General features: G+C 36.6%; 1 protein-coding gene across 4 annotated transcripts in view; it reads left to right on the forward strand.

Moving 5' to 3' along the window:
- iqsec1b (IQ motif and Sec7 domain ArfGEF 1b) overlaps positions 1 to 15,211 on the forward strand; it is a 207,658-nt gene that overhangs the window by 105,081 nt on the left and 87,366 nt on the right. Inside the window, exon 1 of one of the 4 annotated variants that reach the window (XM_065241201.2) lies at positions 2,550 to 2,686. The exons of the other annotated variants lie outside the window; for them this stretch is intronic. Coding sequence (XP_065097273.1) covers positions 2,664 to 2,686 — 23 coding nt within the window. The 5' untranslated portion in view covers positions 2,550 to 2,663. Of the gene's footprint in view, positions 1 to 2,549; positions 2,687 to 15,211 lie in introns of those variants that run through there. 4 annotated transcript variants of the gene reach the window in all.

A 15,211-nucleotide genomic window follows, 5' to 3' on the forward strand; every position in this document is an offset into this window, starting at 1 on the left:
TATATAAATATAAAACGCTCCATCTCTCCCCTGTCCTTTCTGCATAAAGGTATATCATACTTTTGCCAGAAGTCGTTACGGAGTATAAGTCACATCATTCAAAAATGCGGTTTGAAGAGGAAAAAACATATATAAATCAGACTGGAAAATAAGTTGCGTTTACTTAGAAAATGATTTCACAAAATCCAAGCCGAAGAACAGACATTTAATCTGGAAAGGCATGTTATTCAACTAAACAAAAGCACAGAAAAGCAGGCTGAATATGTGTCAATACATGTTAAAGTAACATTAACAGTTATTTACACGATACACAATAGCATACAGAACATTCCTGAGAGGCTGAATAGGCTAAATTAACACAACAAGCCAAATCAAGTTCAAAAAGGTCCTGAAGTCATTCCACATAACTGAATGCATTGAAATACAGGAGAAGCATATAGCGGACTCTCGCAGCTTTAGACGTTAATGGTTTCTCTTGGTTCATATGAAATAATTTTGACGTATAAGTCGCACCTGACTAGAAGTTTCAGGACCTGCCAAACTATTAAAAAAGTGTGACTTATAGGCCAGAAAATACGGTAAGTCTTCTGTCAATATCCTAATATGTGACCCTGGACCACAAAACCAGTCATAAAGGTACATTTTTATTAATTGAGATTTATAGAATAAATCAGCTTTCCATTGATGTATGGTTTGTTATGCTAGGACAATATTTGGCCGAAAAATCTGGAATCGGAGGTTGCAAAAAAAATGAAATATTGGGAAAATCACATTTAAAGTCCTTAGCTACACATATTACTATTTATAAAATAAAAGTTTGATATTTGTTGGGAATTTACAAAATATCTTTAGTGAACATGATCTTTACTTAATATTCTCATGATTTTTGGCATAAACATTTTTTTTACCCATATAATGTATTGTTGGCTATTGCTACAAATGCTACTTATTACTGGTTTTGTGGTCCATGGTCACAAATATTCATATGTCATGGGTTAAAAACTTGCAACTTGATGTTTCCACACTGTCGTTCATCTAGTTCTTCTTTGTGCACTTAGAGGACATTACTGAAAAGTGTTTCTAAATGGCCTAAGCATATTTGAAGCGAAAGTATTTGATGAATAGGGCTGGGTATCGATTCAGATGTTCTGAATTGATTTGATTTCGATTCATAAGCTATCGGTTCGATTTCGATTTCCGGTTTGATTGCGATTTCTCTGACTGATTTTTTTTACTCGATTCAACTCAATAAATATAGATTTAATACAAATACTTTATTTATAAAAATAAAAAAAACAGTGAACATAAGTTTACAAGTGGGTAATTAATAAAAAGATATTAAGAGCCACCAACCTTTATATTACACATTTTTATGTAAGGTACACTTTGGTACATTAAAACAGAACCCATCTCTAATTTTCAAATGCACACAATTATGTTAAATACAATAAAATTTTGATGCAAGATGAAAAATTTACGCTGAAAAAAGTCAAAACAGTCGCATTCCTTGATTCCTTGAACAGGATCCGGTTATTTCATTAAAAAAATCGATTCGTGGCCTTTAAGAATCGATTTTTAATTGACCACGTTTAAAAAAAAAAGATTAATTGAAAAATCGAGGTGGCATTTAGCGGCTTTTGCATCTGAGCTCTTCGTTTATATCATGATAAAACTGTTTCCTTTTAACTGTCATATATTCCTTAAAACATTTAGTTTCTTATTCAGTTTTGTCTTTGATCAATATTCTCGATCGAATCTTTCAAACATGGTAAAAAGCGTCATAGATGTCAGAGGTTTTCAGGTCAATCACATTGTACAGATTAGCTGACCAATCGGGGACCCAGCGCTTTTCAGATCGAAGAGTTTTGTACAAAATCAATGCATTTGATGAAGGCAGGCTACAAAATTTTGGTGGCATTTGGAAAATAATGTGCGTTTGCCCGGTTTATGGTTGAAAAAACATTGTTTTATACCAAATACACAAAATAACACTGTTTTAAGCAATGAAATATAGGTGCACTTTAACTGTAATATTCTATTATTTGTTGACAGAATTTACAGGCACCATCGTAATACCTTACATGCATTTAATGAAGCCGCTTTTCTAAACCAAGCAGCATCTGCCTTCCCCCATCCGTAATTAAGTCTTTCATTTCCCTGAATCATTTGTCAGTTCCTAATGGATTCGTGTGTATCATAAGGGATGCTGCACGCTCGTGCTGATTGGTCCAGACTTCCAAACATAATCTGTTACCGTAGCAACCACCATGCTGACTCCCTGGACCATTCTGCAGTTGAGGTTTGAAGTGATGAGGCACATAAATAAAAGCAAATCAGATGATGGATGGGTATAAAAGTGCCTCACAGCACAATTTATCACGGATAGTAAAACGATCAAAGCAAGTACACATTTAAACATCACAAAAATGATGATCGTTTCTTCTTTTAAAACTCTTAATCTCAGGGGAGACCCAAGTGCTACTCAAATGACTTGTATGTGAGATTTGCACATTACATCACACACTCCGGCTGCGTGCCGCCCCGCTGAGGATAAGCTTGAATGAGTTGAGCACGCCTGCGAGTGTTTGAGAGGATAGAGGTGCGTGTGTGAGACAGACGCTTAGTTTTGTGCGCTCAAGAGATTCACACAACACAGCTTCTTCATGGCTTGCCATCGCTACCACTTGTGAGTAGATGCTTGAATTGTGTGTGTATGTGTGTGTGTAATAGTGTGTCATTTGAGATGAGGAGAATATTAAGTTTGTGTTGTTTTGATAGGAAGAACAGATGCACTAAACCTCAGGCATTGCATTCTGTATCGTACGATCGAGTGATGTCAGCTAAATGAATAGGAGCATTTATGACAGCATGGAGACATACACATCTTGTTATTCAATGCATACACCCCGTCTGTGATATGTGACAGCCTGTCCGCTACGGTGGCTTGATGGTTTATTTATTTTTTTAAATAGCTAGCATTACACATTTGTTCATATACGTATCAAAATCTTTTTTAACCGACTGTAGAAAAGCAGCCGCGTTCAGCACGCCCTGCGAGTTTGCCGCAGGCTCTATCTCTTTAAGGCGAGGGCATAGGGATCAGGTTGGCTCTGTGTGGAGAGATATCTCATGCACGCAGACTGAAAACAAAGTGGACAGTGTTTACGTAGCTCTGATGATGTCACACGGGACTATTTTTAGAAACGAATAAGGCAGCACTTTCAGTTGGTATTGGGAGCACTGCTGTTTGTCAGATTGAATCAACGTCACCTCTTTCAAATTTGGCATCCACTTATATATTTTGAGCATGTAGGAGAAACTTTTTATTTTTTGGACTAAATCCTATTCATGTGTTTTCACTTTATGTTTTTATTATAGCTTTTGGGTAAAATCATGAATGTAATTTACTAGGACATGTCAATATATAATGAGTATATAATGACTATTTAAAAGGTTGTATAAATTTGATCAGATATGCTTCATGACTTTCACATAATTGTTATATTAAGGTTGTTATGTGTTCTAAATGTTGTAAAATTGGTAATTACATTATTTTTTTTGCCAATGATGCTTTAAAATGTTGCTTTAAATTTCTTTGTAAGAACTTAACGGTATTAATAGTAAAAGGTAAAAGTTAGATGTTTCTTTATTCTTGGGCACAAACAGTTAAAATATTTGTTTTTGTAGCCAAGACTTAAATGTGTCTGTCATTCATAAACATTAAGATACACCTTGAGAAATATTTACTGTATGGCTGTTAAAGGGCACCTATGGTCCGATTCACGTTTTACATTTCCTTTAGTATATAAGTGTGTATTAGTACATGTTAATATGGAAAAGGTACATACCCCTAAGTAAACGATGACGCGATTTATCGTCTCCAACGTAAATCTCTTTTCTTGGACTACAAACAAACTACAAACACACGGATTGTAGGCAACAGTTTACTTTCTGGGCTTGTTGACGTAGAAAAGACCAACATTATCATAATTCTATCCGCTTCAGACTCAGCATTTAAGTTTACTCCTGTTAGCATTGCATTGTGACCAAATCTTTCAAGCATGGTAACGCTGCGTTTAGACCAGCCATGGTAGAGGCGTCAAGCACGAGTGATTTCAATGTTAAGTCAATGTAAAGACGCGTTGACGTGCGAAACTAGACGGGCGACTGAGGCAGAATCGCATCTACCACGCTAAAAGCCTCATCCACACCGTTGTAGACGTGATTACGCTTCATTCGCGCATCTAGTTCGTGTGAATGGCGTGAATTGAGCGTTGCCGCGGGAAACGTGCCAGTTAAAAAATTTGAACTTTGGTGGAAAAGCGTTAACCAATCAGGAGCCTGCTTTTATGCTCTAGTAGTGACGTGATTACAGAAAGCGAGCGGAGTCCTAGAAGCCCCTCCCATGACGTGAATTTCCGCGTGAATGTCTTGATAGTAGTATTTCACATGCGTCTTTCACGCGTGAATGAAGCGAGTAAACTCAATATATGTTCAAGCGGCAAACTAGACGTGGTAGGCGCGAATTTGACGCCTCAAACATGGCTGATGGAAACCCACGGTAAGGAGTGTCACATTTCCGGCTGACGTCAAAGGTATTCAGGCCAATCACAACATACAGATTAGCTGGCCAATCAGGGACACAGCACTTTTTTTAAATCAATCAGTTTTGTACAAAATACGTGCGTTTCAGAAGAGAGTGAAATCTGCAAAAATATACAGTATGTGGTAAATAATAACCATAATTAATGCGAACACATTGTATTATACCAAATACACAAAGTAATGTTGTTTTTTAGCAATGAAATAGGTGCACTTTAAGTGAGAAAACTTACCATAAAAGTTTTTGAAAAATATTAAGGTGAACAGTTTACAATATTTTAGTGGTTATACATTTTGTTTTATTCTGTCTGCATTGTCTGTTTTTCAAATAAGTTATCAAGTGAGGAAATTGGTGGTTGTTATCATCTGGGGGGTTGCATAAGGCGATGACCCGTGTTTCCATCTGCTCTGAGCTCTGTCCTCCTACACATCTTCCCCTTCTCCTTCTCATCCCGGGGGGAGGGAGGAAAGGGAATTGGGACAGCCTTTCAAGTCATGTGACACACTTTCAAGGTCATCTTGGTCACGGGTTACTTCCAGAGTGAGCCATGACTAATCGCACCTTTTCTCTTTGCATCGCTCTCTTCCTCTCACTTGCTCTCTCAAAATCAGGATAATAATAAAAAAGGGTGATATAGTAACATTTTGTCATATACAAGATGCAATAAAATAAAGATTAAACATTAAGGAATCCCTCTTACAAACATAATCTATAACATGGTGAGAATGGCCATAGATGTTTCCTAGCTGCCACAAAACTTTTTTTTTTTTGAACAAGTGCTCGATCGTGCAAATGCACCTGCACTAAAGCTTTTATTTGCAAAATAAGGCAATTTAAAGCCAATCTTTAGCCCTTATTTTGCACTTGCCAAGTGTTCATTTTGGACTGTGATTACAGACATACGCAGACCACTCTCAGTGAATATGGTGATCAAAGCAACGGTTAGTTTTTGAGGATTTGCAGCATTGCAGTTATTTTAACTGATGCATAAGTGTCTTCCCCCAGCAGCACCTGCGTTTAATCTTTAAAATGTTTTTGAAAATGTGAAATAAGGTTTGAAAATTATTCACTCATGTATAATAAAATATATGGAAGTGCGGGTGTCTCTCCCTATTGTACTCCTTCTTTTACTTTGGCAGTCATATTCGTCTGTGTCTGCTTTCTTCTATAGGGCTAGATTGTGATCATTGAGTTTGTAGTTTAGGATTTATCTTTGCTTTTTACAGTGAAGATACATTCTGCCATATCATAGTTTCTGTTCAGAGACTGATAAAATTCCAGTTTACTTTGATTCTTACTTTTGTTTCACCACTGTTTCAAATCTGTGTTTTTGATTTGATTTATTCTGATTTAGTTTGGTTCTCTTTTAGATAAAGTTGGTTGTCATACCCTCCGTAACATTTTCCCTTGCGGTTGTGGTTTTCTCATCCAAATGTGTTTTAAGAGTAAGCATAGCTGCGGCCGTGCCAGTGTGACAGTAATGGGTGGTGGCGTTGTGTCTTCCTGCAGGGAGGCATTCACATTAGCCCACGAGCGAGAGCCAGACTCTGGCACGTGGTTCAGACGAGCAGAACCCAGTTTGGTGGCACAACATTAATCTGTCACTCCGTGCGCTGATGGGATTTTTGCTTCTAGCCTAGTTGTGTGTTTGTGTGATCCGTCAATATAGGTGTGCCAGATTTTGTAAAATGACTTTGCTTCTTGATTGTTCCAATTTATTTAACCAGACTCACTATTTTGAAAGAATTGCATGTAAATCAGATTAATTTATGCAAAAATAGAAAATAATATAGTTTTTCTGTTCTAGGATATAATTAAACCTGTAAGACAAGAGAGGCTGTTAATGCGTTAAAGTGATTTTCAAATTGTTAAGTGGCTTTTACTAGTGTCATGGAAAACGCATTGTAAACAGATATTTTTTATTTATTGTTATAAGTAGGGCTGCAAGATATTTCTACATTATTAAACTTTTCCAAACGTACATGAATGTACAATTTAAAAATGATAAATGAGAAGTATAGATGCAAAATTTTCTTCTAAGTGAGAATTTTTTTATCAGGCATTTATGTTTAAAGTAATGGAATTTCTGAATGACTTGAGGCCGGGATTAAGTGGATTTAAAGGTATTTGATGAACACATTACGTGCTGAGAACATTTGGTGAATATCATTATCTCATTTTTCAAGGTGGCGTTTAGTGGCTTTTGCATCTAAACTACTCAAATGTAGATGTCCATGAAATACTGTATGCATATTGTAATGGTTTGCAATAACTGACTGATATTACTGTGGATGAAAACCACGTGAGGAAAGACAATAAGTGACACAAATGAAATTAGTAACTCGTTTTGGGTGTTGGGGTATTCAGGTTGAAATAACTATACCAAGTTAGCAAAGTGTTGGTGGTATTTAAATCGTTTTTTGTTTCTTCTTTAAGGAACATGTCATCATTTAAAAGTTTTTAGTTTATTATTTTGACAAAATTAACTCAATGTTTCAAGTATTTTGGCAGTCATCATAATGTAAGAAGTTTCAAAATGTTAGCTGCTTGGTGACATCTTTATTGGCTTTATGCTGGAGGAAAACATCAGTTTTCAGCTTAGTAAGCTTGCATGGTGTTTATGATCAAAATAATGATGCTTGTATTTACTAGTAGCCACATGTGCATGAGTGAGTTATGTTTGTTAGTTTTTTTTAAAGGGGACATTTCACAAGACTTTTTTAAGATAAATCTTGGGTGTCTCCGTGAAGTTTTATCTCAGAATACCATGTAAAGAATGTATTATAGCAGGTTAAAATTGCCAGTTTGTAGGTGTGCGCAAAAATGTGTCATTTTGTGTGTGTCCTTTGGTTGAGAGCTGATCTCTGCACTAAATGGAAGGGTCGTTGTTGGATAGTGCAGATTTAGGGGCGGTATTATCCCTTTCTGACATCACAAGGGGAGCCAAATTTCAATGACCTATTTTTTCACATGCTTGCAGAGAATGGTTTACCAAAACTAAAGTACTAGGTTCATCTTTTTCACATTTTCTAGGTTAAAAGATGCACTGGGGACCCACTTAAACATGGAAAAGTCAGATTTTCATGATATGTCCACTTTAAATATGTGGTATAGCTATATTCTCCTGTAGTATCAGTCAGTGACTGTTGGCGTAGGCAAACAATTCATTGCCTACATGAAAGAAGATATGCCTGTCTTTGTATAAACCTCATGATCAATGTTATCTTCCCAGACCTTCAGCTGTGCCTCGTTGAATTCAACAGATTTAATTATGAAGACTTAATCTTGGTTTGGCCACAATGAGCGAATCTTCACATTTAAATCTTTGGAGCAGCACAACATAGACGCTACTGGAATTTATATGCTTGCAGCATAGCCTCTTATCCATCATACATCAGACTGAACATATTGAAAATGTAGCATTTGAGCGCAGTTTTTAATATCAGGACAGACACTTGGTAGTTCAGGTAGAATATTTTAAAAGGTTATACCATGAGAAATGAAATTACTCTTGATCTTTGGAGATGAAAGAGCTCGATGTACTTAGAAAACGGTCATTTTTCAGATCTCAAAACCTACTTCTCAGTCAATAAGAGCTTTAATTGAAATAAAGAAGCCACACCCTGCGATTTGCATATTACTTCTCATTTGCAGGTGATAATAAGTAAGGGGAGGGACATTCTCATATAGAGGACGTTTGATTGAACAGAAAAGACTGTAAAAATGTAGATTTGCTCATTTGAGTTTTGTTAAAGATCACAGGTACAATATAGAACCTCTTATTTTGATTTGATGGGGTCTTTTACAGACTATTAAATAGCAATAGGGATGTTTTCAGCAACCTGTATTAGACAGGCTGTATAAAAAACAGAAATTTCAGCACCTTCTGTTTAAAAACCTGTGCTATCTCAAACAGCAGAAAGTGAGACCAATGGCTGGTTCATGTTTTTCACACTGGTTCTCAAAGGTGAGTGTGGAAAGCCCATTGGTTCCATCAGAGCTTTTCTTGTAGGGTCGTGCTGTGATCTCTAGACGTACCAGATGGGATTTTCTCAGCTAAACTACAGGTTTTGTACCTTTAGGATGTTTAGTTTTTATTCTATACATGTCTGCTATTAGAGGGATGAGCACTGTGTTCTTGCGCTCAGATGGCTGACTTACTCAGCGATGAAGAGCAAACATGTTGTCGTCTTGCCTTTTTTTGGCAGCTGTCCTGAATCGCTTCTGTGCAGCACAATGTAACAAGAGTGTTTGATGGCAATATCAAATGATGAATGATGTGTATTTGTGTATTCTCAGTAGTAAATGTTCACAGTTAACTCTTTATTTAAAATGTTTTTCATGCAGTAACTATTACTATTGCTCATGTTTAAAAAATATATACGGTAACACTTTATTTATGATAGTCCACTTTAGACATTTTACTAATTATAAGTAACTTAGCAACAATTTATCAACAACTAATCTTTAGAGAATTAGTAAACTGTCTGCTTAATATCTACTAACACTTTATTGCGATGATATCTCAACAGACATTCAACTTTCTATAAGTATCTTTGCAGGTGCATGTCAACTTATTCCACTAACCCAAACCTCTTCCCTAACCCCAACCCTTACAGTCTGCTAATAATCTAATGACAGTTAGTTGACGTATAGTTGCAAATTACTTAAAGTTAGTTGACATGTAGTTGCAAAGTTATTTATAGTTAGTAAAATGTCTAAAGTGGACTATCAAAATAAAGTGTAACCATATACGGAGATGTTTCTACAAACCATGCTGCTTGCTAAAGTGTGCTGTCATTTTTTGGAGCGATTAGATTTTAAGTCTAAATCATTTTCAAAGGCCTGGGCAGTGATTACATGAGACAGCTGTCAACTAAATCCTAAAAAACTTTTTATTCATTTTGGCTGTTCATTTACTGTACATGTCAGCTTTGTTTTGGGAGCCTGAAAATTCAAACATTTAATGCAGTTTTCATCTCAGAAAAAAATCGAAATATTGAGAAAATCACCTCAACACATATTGCTATTGATATTTTTTATATATATTTACTATAGGAAATATCTTTATAGAACATGATCTTTACTTAATATCCCAATGATTTTGGCATAAAATGCATAAAATTTTGGCCCATGAATGTTTGGCTATTGTTACAGATATACCCGTGCAACGTGCGTGATCCGGGTTTGTTTTGACAATGATGTTTTCTATACACGAATCTTATCAAAATCTCAAAGGAAAAACTAAAATTTTTAATGCATTGTTGTCATAGACATTAGAGATCGACCGATATATCTGTTTCCCGATATTTTCCCAGATAATTAAGCCTTATCCCAAATATGACGGCGGAGTGACGCGACTTCATTAAAATGACTTTGAGTATACTTTGCTTTAATGAATCAACTTATTTAACATAACAGACATTAATGCACATACGATATGTGTTATAAATGCCTGATATGCAATGTTTGCAGCTTGGCTAAGAAAAAGAGACGAACTCACAGAGTCACGTAAACTGATCCATCAAATCCTGTCCCAATAACGATGTAGCTTTACATGAATAAACCAGCCATGAATGAATGCTTTATGGAATTAAAAACGCTGAATTAAGTTTTGTTTTTGTTTTTTTATTAATTCTTTATTAGTAGCCTTGTAAAATCACGTTCATATTGCTGTTCACTTACCGGGTTGAAGGCTGAAGCACAGCCACCACATGTAGCTAACTTTTAACAAGATTTACACTAAGTTTTATTAACATTTACCAGATAAACATTATTTTTCTAAAAATATCTAAATAAATGTCTGTGAATATTAATTAATCATTTATTACCTCCGTGAGCTATCGCAGCTTGATACAGTTAATGTGTGAGTAAAATCATAGATAAACAGCGCTTTGTCAACAGCCATAAGATATAACAACAAAATATACATTTTTCTGACATAAAATACCAATTAAGAAATTCAATGACATATAGGCTGTTTGTTACTTTCCTGACAATGTATTATTCCAGTTATAATATTTATTCAATTAATATTATTCTTCATTCTTTCAAACTCCTATTTATTACATTTTATGCAAAGATGGAGTGTTATTATTATAAGGGTTTGTTCAGTGTAATTGTGTCTAAAACAGTAGTATAATAGTAAATAAAAAACGGTTCAGCATATCGGGCACATAAGCATCCAAATATTTAGTCTCGGTTTAAAAAAAAATCAGTATCGGTCAATCTCTAATAGACGTACACTTAGAGTCGGACACTTTTGACTTGTGCCTGTAAACCGTCACCTATAAACACCCTTCCAAAATTCTTACGCCAGAGATTTTTGCACAGATATGCACAGTTTACTGAAGAAAATGTAATCTAGTTTTCCTCTGCAGTTGATTCGCTTATGCTGTGCCCATTTACTGTGCAACACAACTGGAGAGTCTGTTTTGTTTACTTCCACTCACAACTCTCGCTGCCGTCAACAGCCTAACCGCACAAGCCAGCATGCCTCGGGTGACATTTTATTCACCTTTCATCTTTATATGGAATTATTTAATTCGCTGACAACAAACAGCCACTTCAAAGCAAAGGTTGAACCCACCACCGCTGCCCCTTTTCATCTCTGCATGAAGCACATTCTCACGAAAGTGTCTCGTCATCCTTAAAAAAAATAAAAAATGCATCATGTCGCTGCTTTCCACTTGCATTGAAGCTTTTTTGAGCCAAGTTTATAATTTGGTTGGGGAATGGAAGGAAGTTGCTTTTTTATAACTTATAACTTTCTTCATTAGATATTAAGAATTAAATATTACTTTTAATAAATTATAGTTTATAGTTCATCATCTATGTGTAATGAGGCCAAGAGCCCACATTGGCCCTTTAATCAGTGTTGAGGACTGCATATACTGAACAGTAAGATATCCCTTAAACAAGAACAGACATTTTTGGATCAGGTCTTGTAATATGAGCTTTGTATTAATCAGTAAAGTTGATGACTTGTAATATAATCCGTCTCCATCCCAGCCACTGGATCCGAAATGACAATTCTTGGGTCTGTGATTGAATTAATTGCATCGTATTCTCATGTGGTCATTAAATGGCCATTAGACCTCGGTTAAACAGATTTTACGTGTTCTGGCCCGATTCCAACAAGCTCGGATGTCTCTCATTCCTCAGAAAGAATAAATACAGACAATATTGTGTTTAATGCACTCACCATTTAGCTGCCCGTGTTTGGCTGGCAAATGGCATGTTTGTTTTCCAAGATGAGAACGAGTCATTTAATATGCTAAATAAACCCACATCTGACCCTGCTCTGCACCTAGCCGTCCTCATTTGCATAGTCGTTTGCCTTGGTGTATTTGTATGTTGCATACTTGGACCGAGCTTTTCATTCATATGTTCGTCAGAGGTTCACAATTATAAATGTGTTTGTCTCTGGCAAGCAAGAAATGCAAATGAGCTGATGGATTATTAATGAGGGGTGGACTGCAGGGGTTAGGTCTGTGTCCACTAGAGGGGGCACTGATCTATGATGCATGGAGAAGTGCCTGAAGGGTGTGCAGCACTACTTAAAGGGAACATCTGGCTAGTGGTTTGTGGTGGACTTGTGAAATTAGTTCATTAAAATGTTATGTCTTTCATGTTAAAGGCTAATGGAATGACATTTACAGTATGAATATGCAACTGTAAGTGTAGGAGATCAGGAGCATTAAAGTTTGATTTGAATCATTGACATCTTACTCAGTCAATATTACATATATCAAAGTTATATTTTTACAGAATGTTCTTTATCTTGTGTAGGATTACGCTTGCTTTTCACAGACATGGTCACATTTAATTTTTTGAAAGCACCCCAAACATTTTCTCTAGGATGTTTTCTATTTCACTAGAAACCTATTGGTTAGGATTTATACCTAAAATGGCTTTTCAACTGCTTGGGAAAGTTATGATTTTTTCTGGGAAAGATGATTTAGCATTTCGCACTTTTTATATAACCATAATGCTTCCCTGAACAGAAGGAATGACGAATAAAATGATAAGTACTGACAAAGCCCTTCACCCACAAGGAAGAGAATCATTTGGACTCCGAAAGAAATGAGACGCATCAGGAAGTGTCATTACAGATCCACTTTAGGGCGTTTGGAACTATAAATGGATACCATTTGATGTCATCCAGATACGATGGGAGTGTTTTTTGTGCACAAACTGTTCTCACAGGGACTGTCCACAGTCAGCTATTGTTCAAAGCATGATGAATGGGAAAAAAGGGGGCTTTCTGAAGACCTTTAAAAAGGAATGATCATGATAATACTGGCCTAAAAATTCAAGACAAAGAGATATTCTGCTTTTCTTTCTTTTCTTCTCTCTCACCAGAAACCTGATAGGGGATGTAAATACACATCCCAAAGCCACATTTAACCGTGCCCCCAGCAGGACACCATTGGGAAATAATTCCCTTGTACCGTTTTTCCAGAGCAAAGAACAGATTGGAGGCCACTGGATAAAAACTGCAATAAAATATATTTTTCATAACCACTAGTGTTATGCACTATACCCTCGCCTCGCCTAAAGGATTATTAGGAACACCTGTTCAATTTCTCATTAATGCAGTAATCTAATCAACCAATCACATGGCAGTTGCTTCAATGCATTTAGGGGTGTGGTCCTGGTCAAGACAATCTCCTGAACTCCAAACTGAATGTCAGAATGGGAAAGAAAGGTGATTTAAGCAATTTTGGGCATGGTTGTTGGTTCCAGACGGGTCGGTCTGAGTATTTCACAATCTGCTCAGTTACTGGGATTTTCACGCACAACCATTTCTAGGACTTACAAGGAATGGTGTGAAAAGGGAAAAACATCCAGTATGTGGCAGTCCTGTGGCTGAAAATGCCTTGTTGATGCTAGAGGTCAGAGGAGAATGGGCCGACTGATTCAAGCTGATAGAAGAGCAACTTTGACTGAATTAACCACTCGTTACAACCGAAGTATGCAGCAAAGCATTTGTGAAGCCACAACACGCACAGCCTTGAGGCTGATGGGCTACAACAGCAGAAGACCCCACTGGGTACCACTCATCTCCACTAAAAATAGGAAAAAGGGGCTACAATTTGCACGAGCTCACCAAAATTGGACGGTTGAAGAGTGGAAAAATGTTGCCTGGTCTGATGTTTCGATTTCTGTTAAGACATTCAGATGGTAGAGTCAGAATTTGGCGTAAACAAAATCAGAACATGGATCCATCATGCCACGTTCTTTCCATAGATGAATTATAATAGCTTTTATTTTATAAAGAGCACAATTAGAATATTGAATCATCTATATTCCCAAGCCTTTTGTTGTTAGGTGTAATAATGCATTGCCCTCAAGTCCTGGATACCATCTAAGTGTAACAGCATAGGAAAATATATATCAAGTTCTTTCAAAGCATCAAAAAACAACAACCTTCGCTTATCATTTGAGCCTAGACCCCATCTGGCCCCACGTACCATGACAATAACTCCAATTACACACCCACCTACCCGTTTGAACCATCCAAGGCCCCTCGAGGGTCTTTAAGACAGCCAGGAAGCCACGAGTCAACCCCAGCCATATTTAGTGCTTATTGGTTTCCGCCAATCAAAGCAGAGAGGTAAAGATAACGCCTGTTTCTGGTCTTTTATCACCAAAACGCATCTCTGAGAGGAACAGCAGCCTGTTCACCAAAGAGAATGAAAGAGGCCATACAGCTCTGTCCTAAAGGATGTTAACATTGTGCTTTCTGACAGACTGCGTGGTTTGCCGAGGAGAAAAGAGGGAAATAATGAAGTTAGCCGGCTGAGTGCAGACAAGATGGAGTCTAAGTGAAAAATCTTTTAGAGTGCCAGTAAACATATATTACCATGTGATCCATGTTATCAGTAGCCTATTCGTCCTGTCTGGTTAGAGATTTTGGATTGAAATAGAATAGAAATAACAATGTAGAAGTATATGGTAATAAAATCCTATTTCCCTGCTTATATAATACCACACCCAAAGCTTTTATATATTTCCTGGTACGGTTCAGAACCATTCTCTCTATTTCACAAGAAAAACTGTTTTTGGGGAGACATCAGGCCCAGTGGATTAAACATTACAATAGAACAAACCAAAGTTATATAATCAGTTCTTATGTATATCAAAACAGTCCCTGGGACTTTGAAACCAATCTGTATTTACACAGCTGGTGTCTCTGCGTGATACACTCACTGGTACACTTTCCTGCACATTTTAGTTTTTACTCTGCCATACAACAGGGGCGATGTGGTTATCCAAACCACAAATAAATGTAATTTGACACTTTAGATGGTATAGTGAGGCGAATGGCATAGTCTACACACAACAATAGTTTTATTGCTATTCAGTGCACATTTTTTGTACACTTTTACAATGGTTTGTTTACATTTGTAATTTACGTTTTTGTTGGAAGTGATGTTTGAAATGCGCAGTATATTAAAATGCTTATTGTACACATTGTGGTATGGTGCGTTCGTTGTTTAAAAACAAGATGAAAAAAGGAAAATCTTTGAGGAACCAGAATCAGAAGAGCTTTAGGTTTTGTGATCCCGTAGCACACCTGATAGCATTACATTAGCAGCACAA

Source organism: Paramisgurnus dabryanus, chromosome 14 (assembly GCF_030506205.2).
Source record: "Paramisgurnus dabryanus chromosome 14, PD_genome_1.1, whole genome shotgun sequence".
Classification (NCBI taxonomy): domain Eukaryota; kingdom Metazoa; phylum Chordata; class Actinopteri; order Cypriniformes; family Cobitidae; genus Paramisgurnus; species Paramisgurnus dabryanus.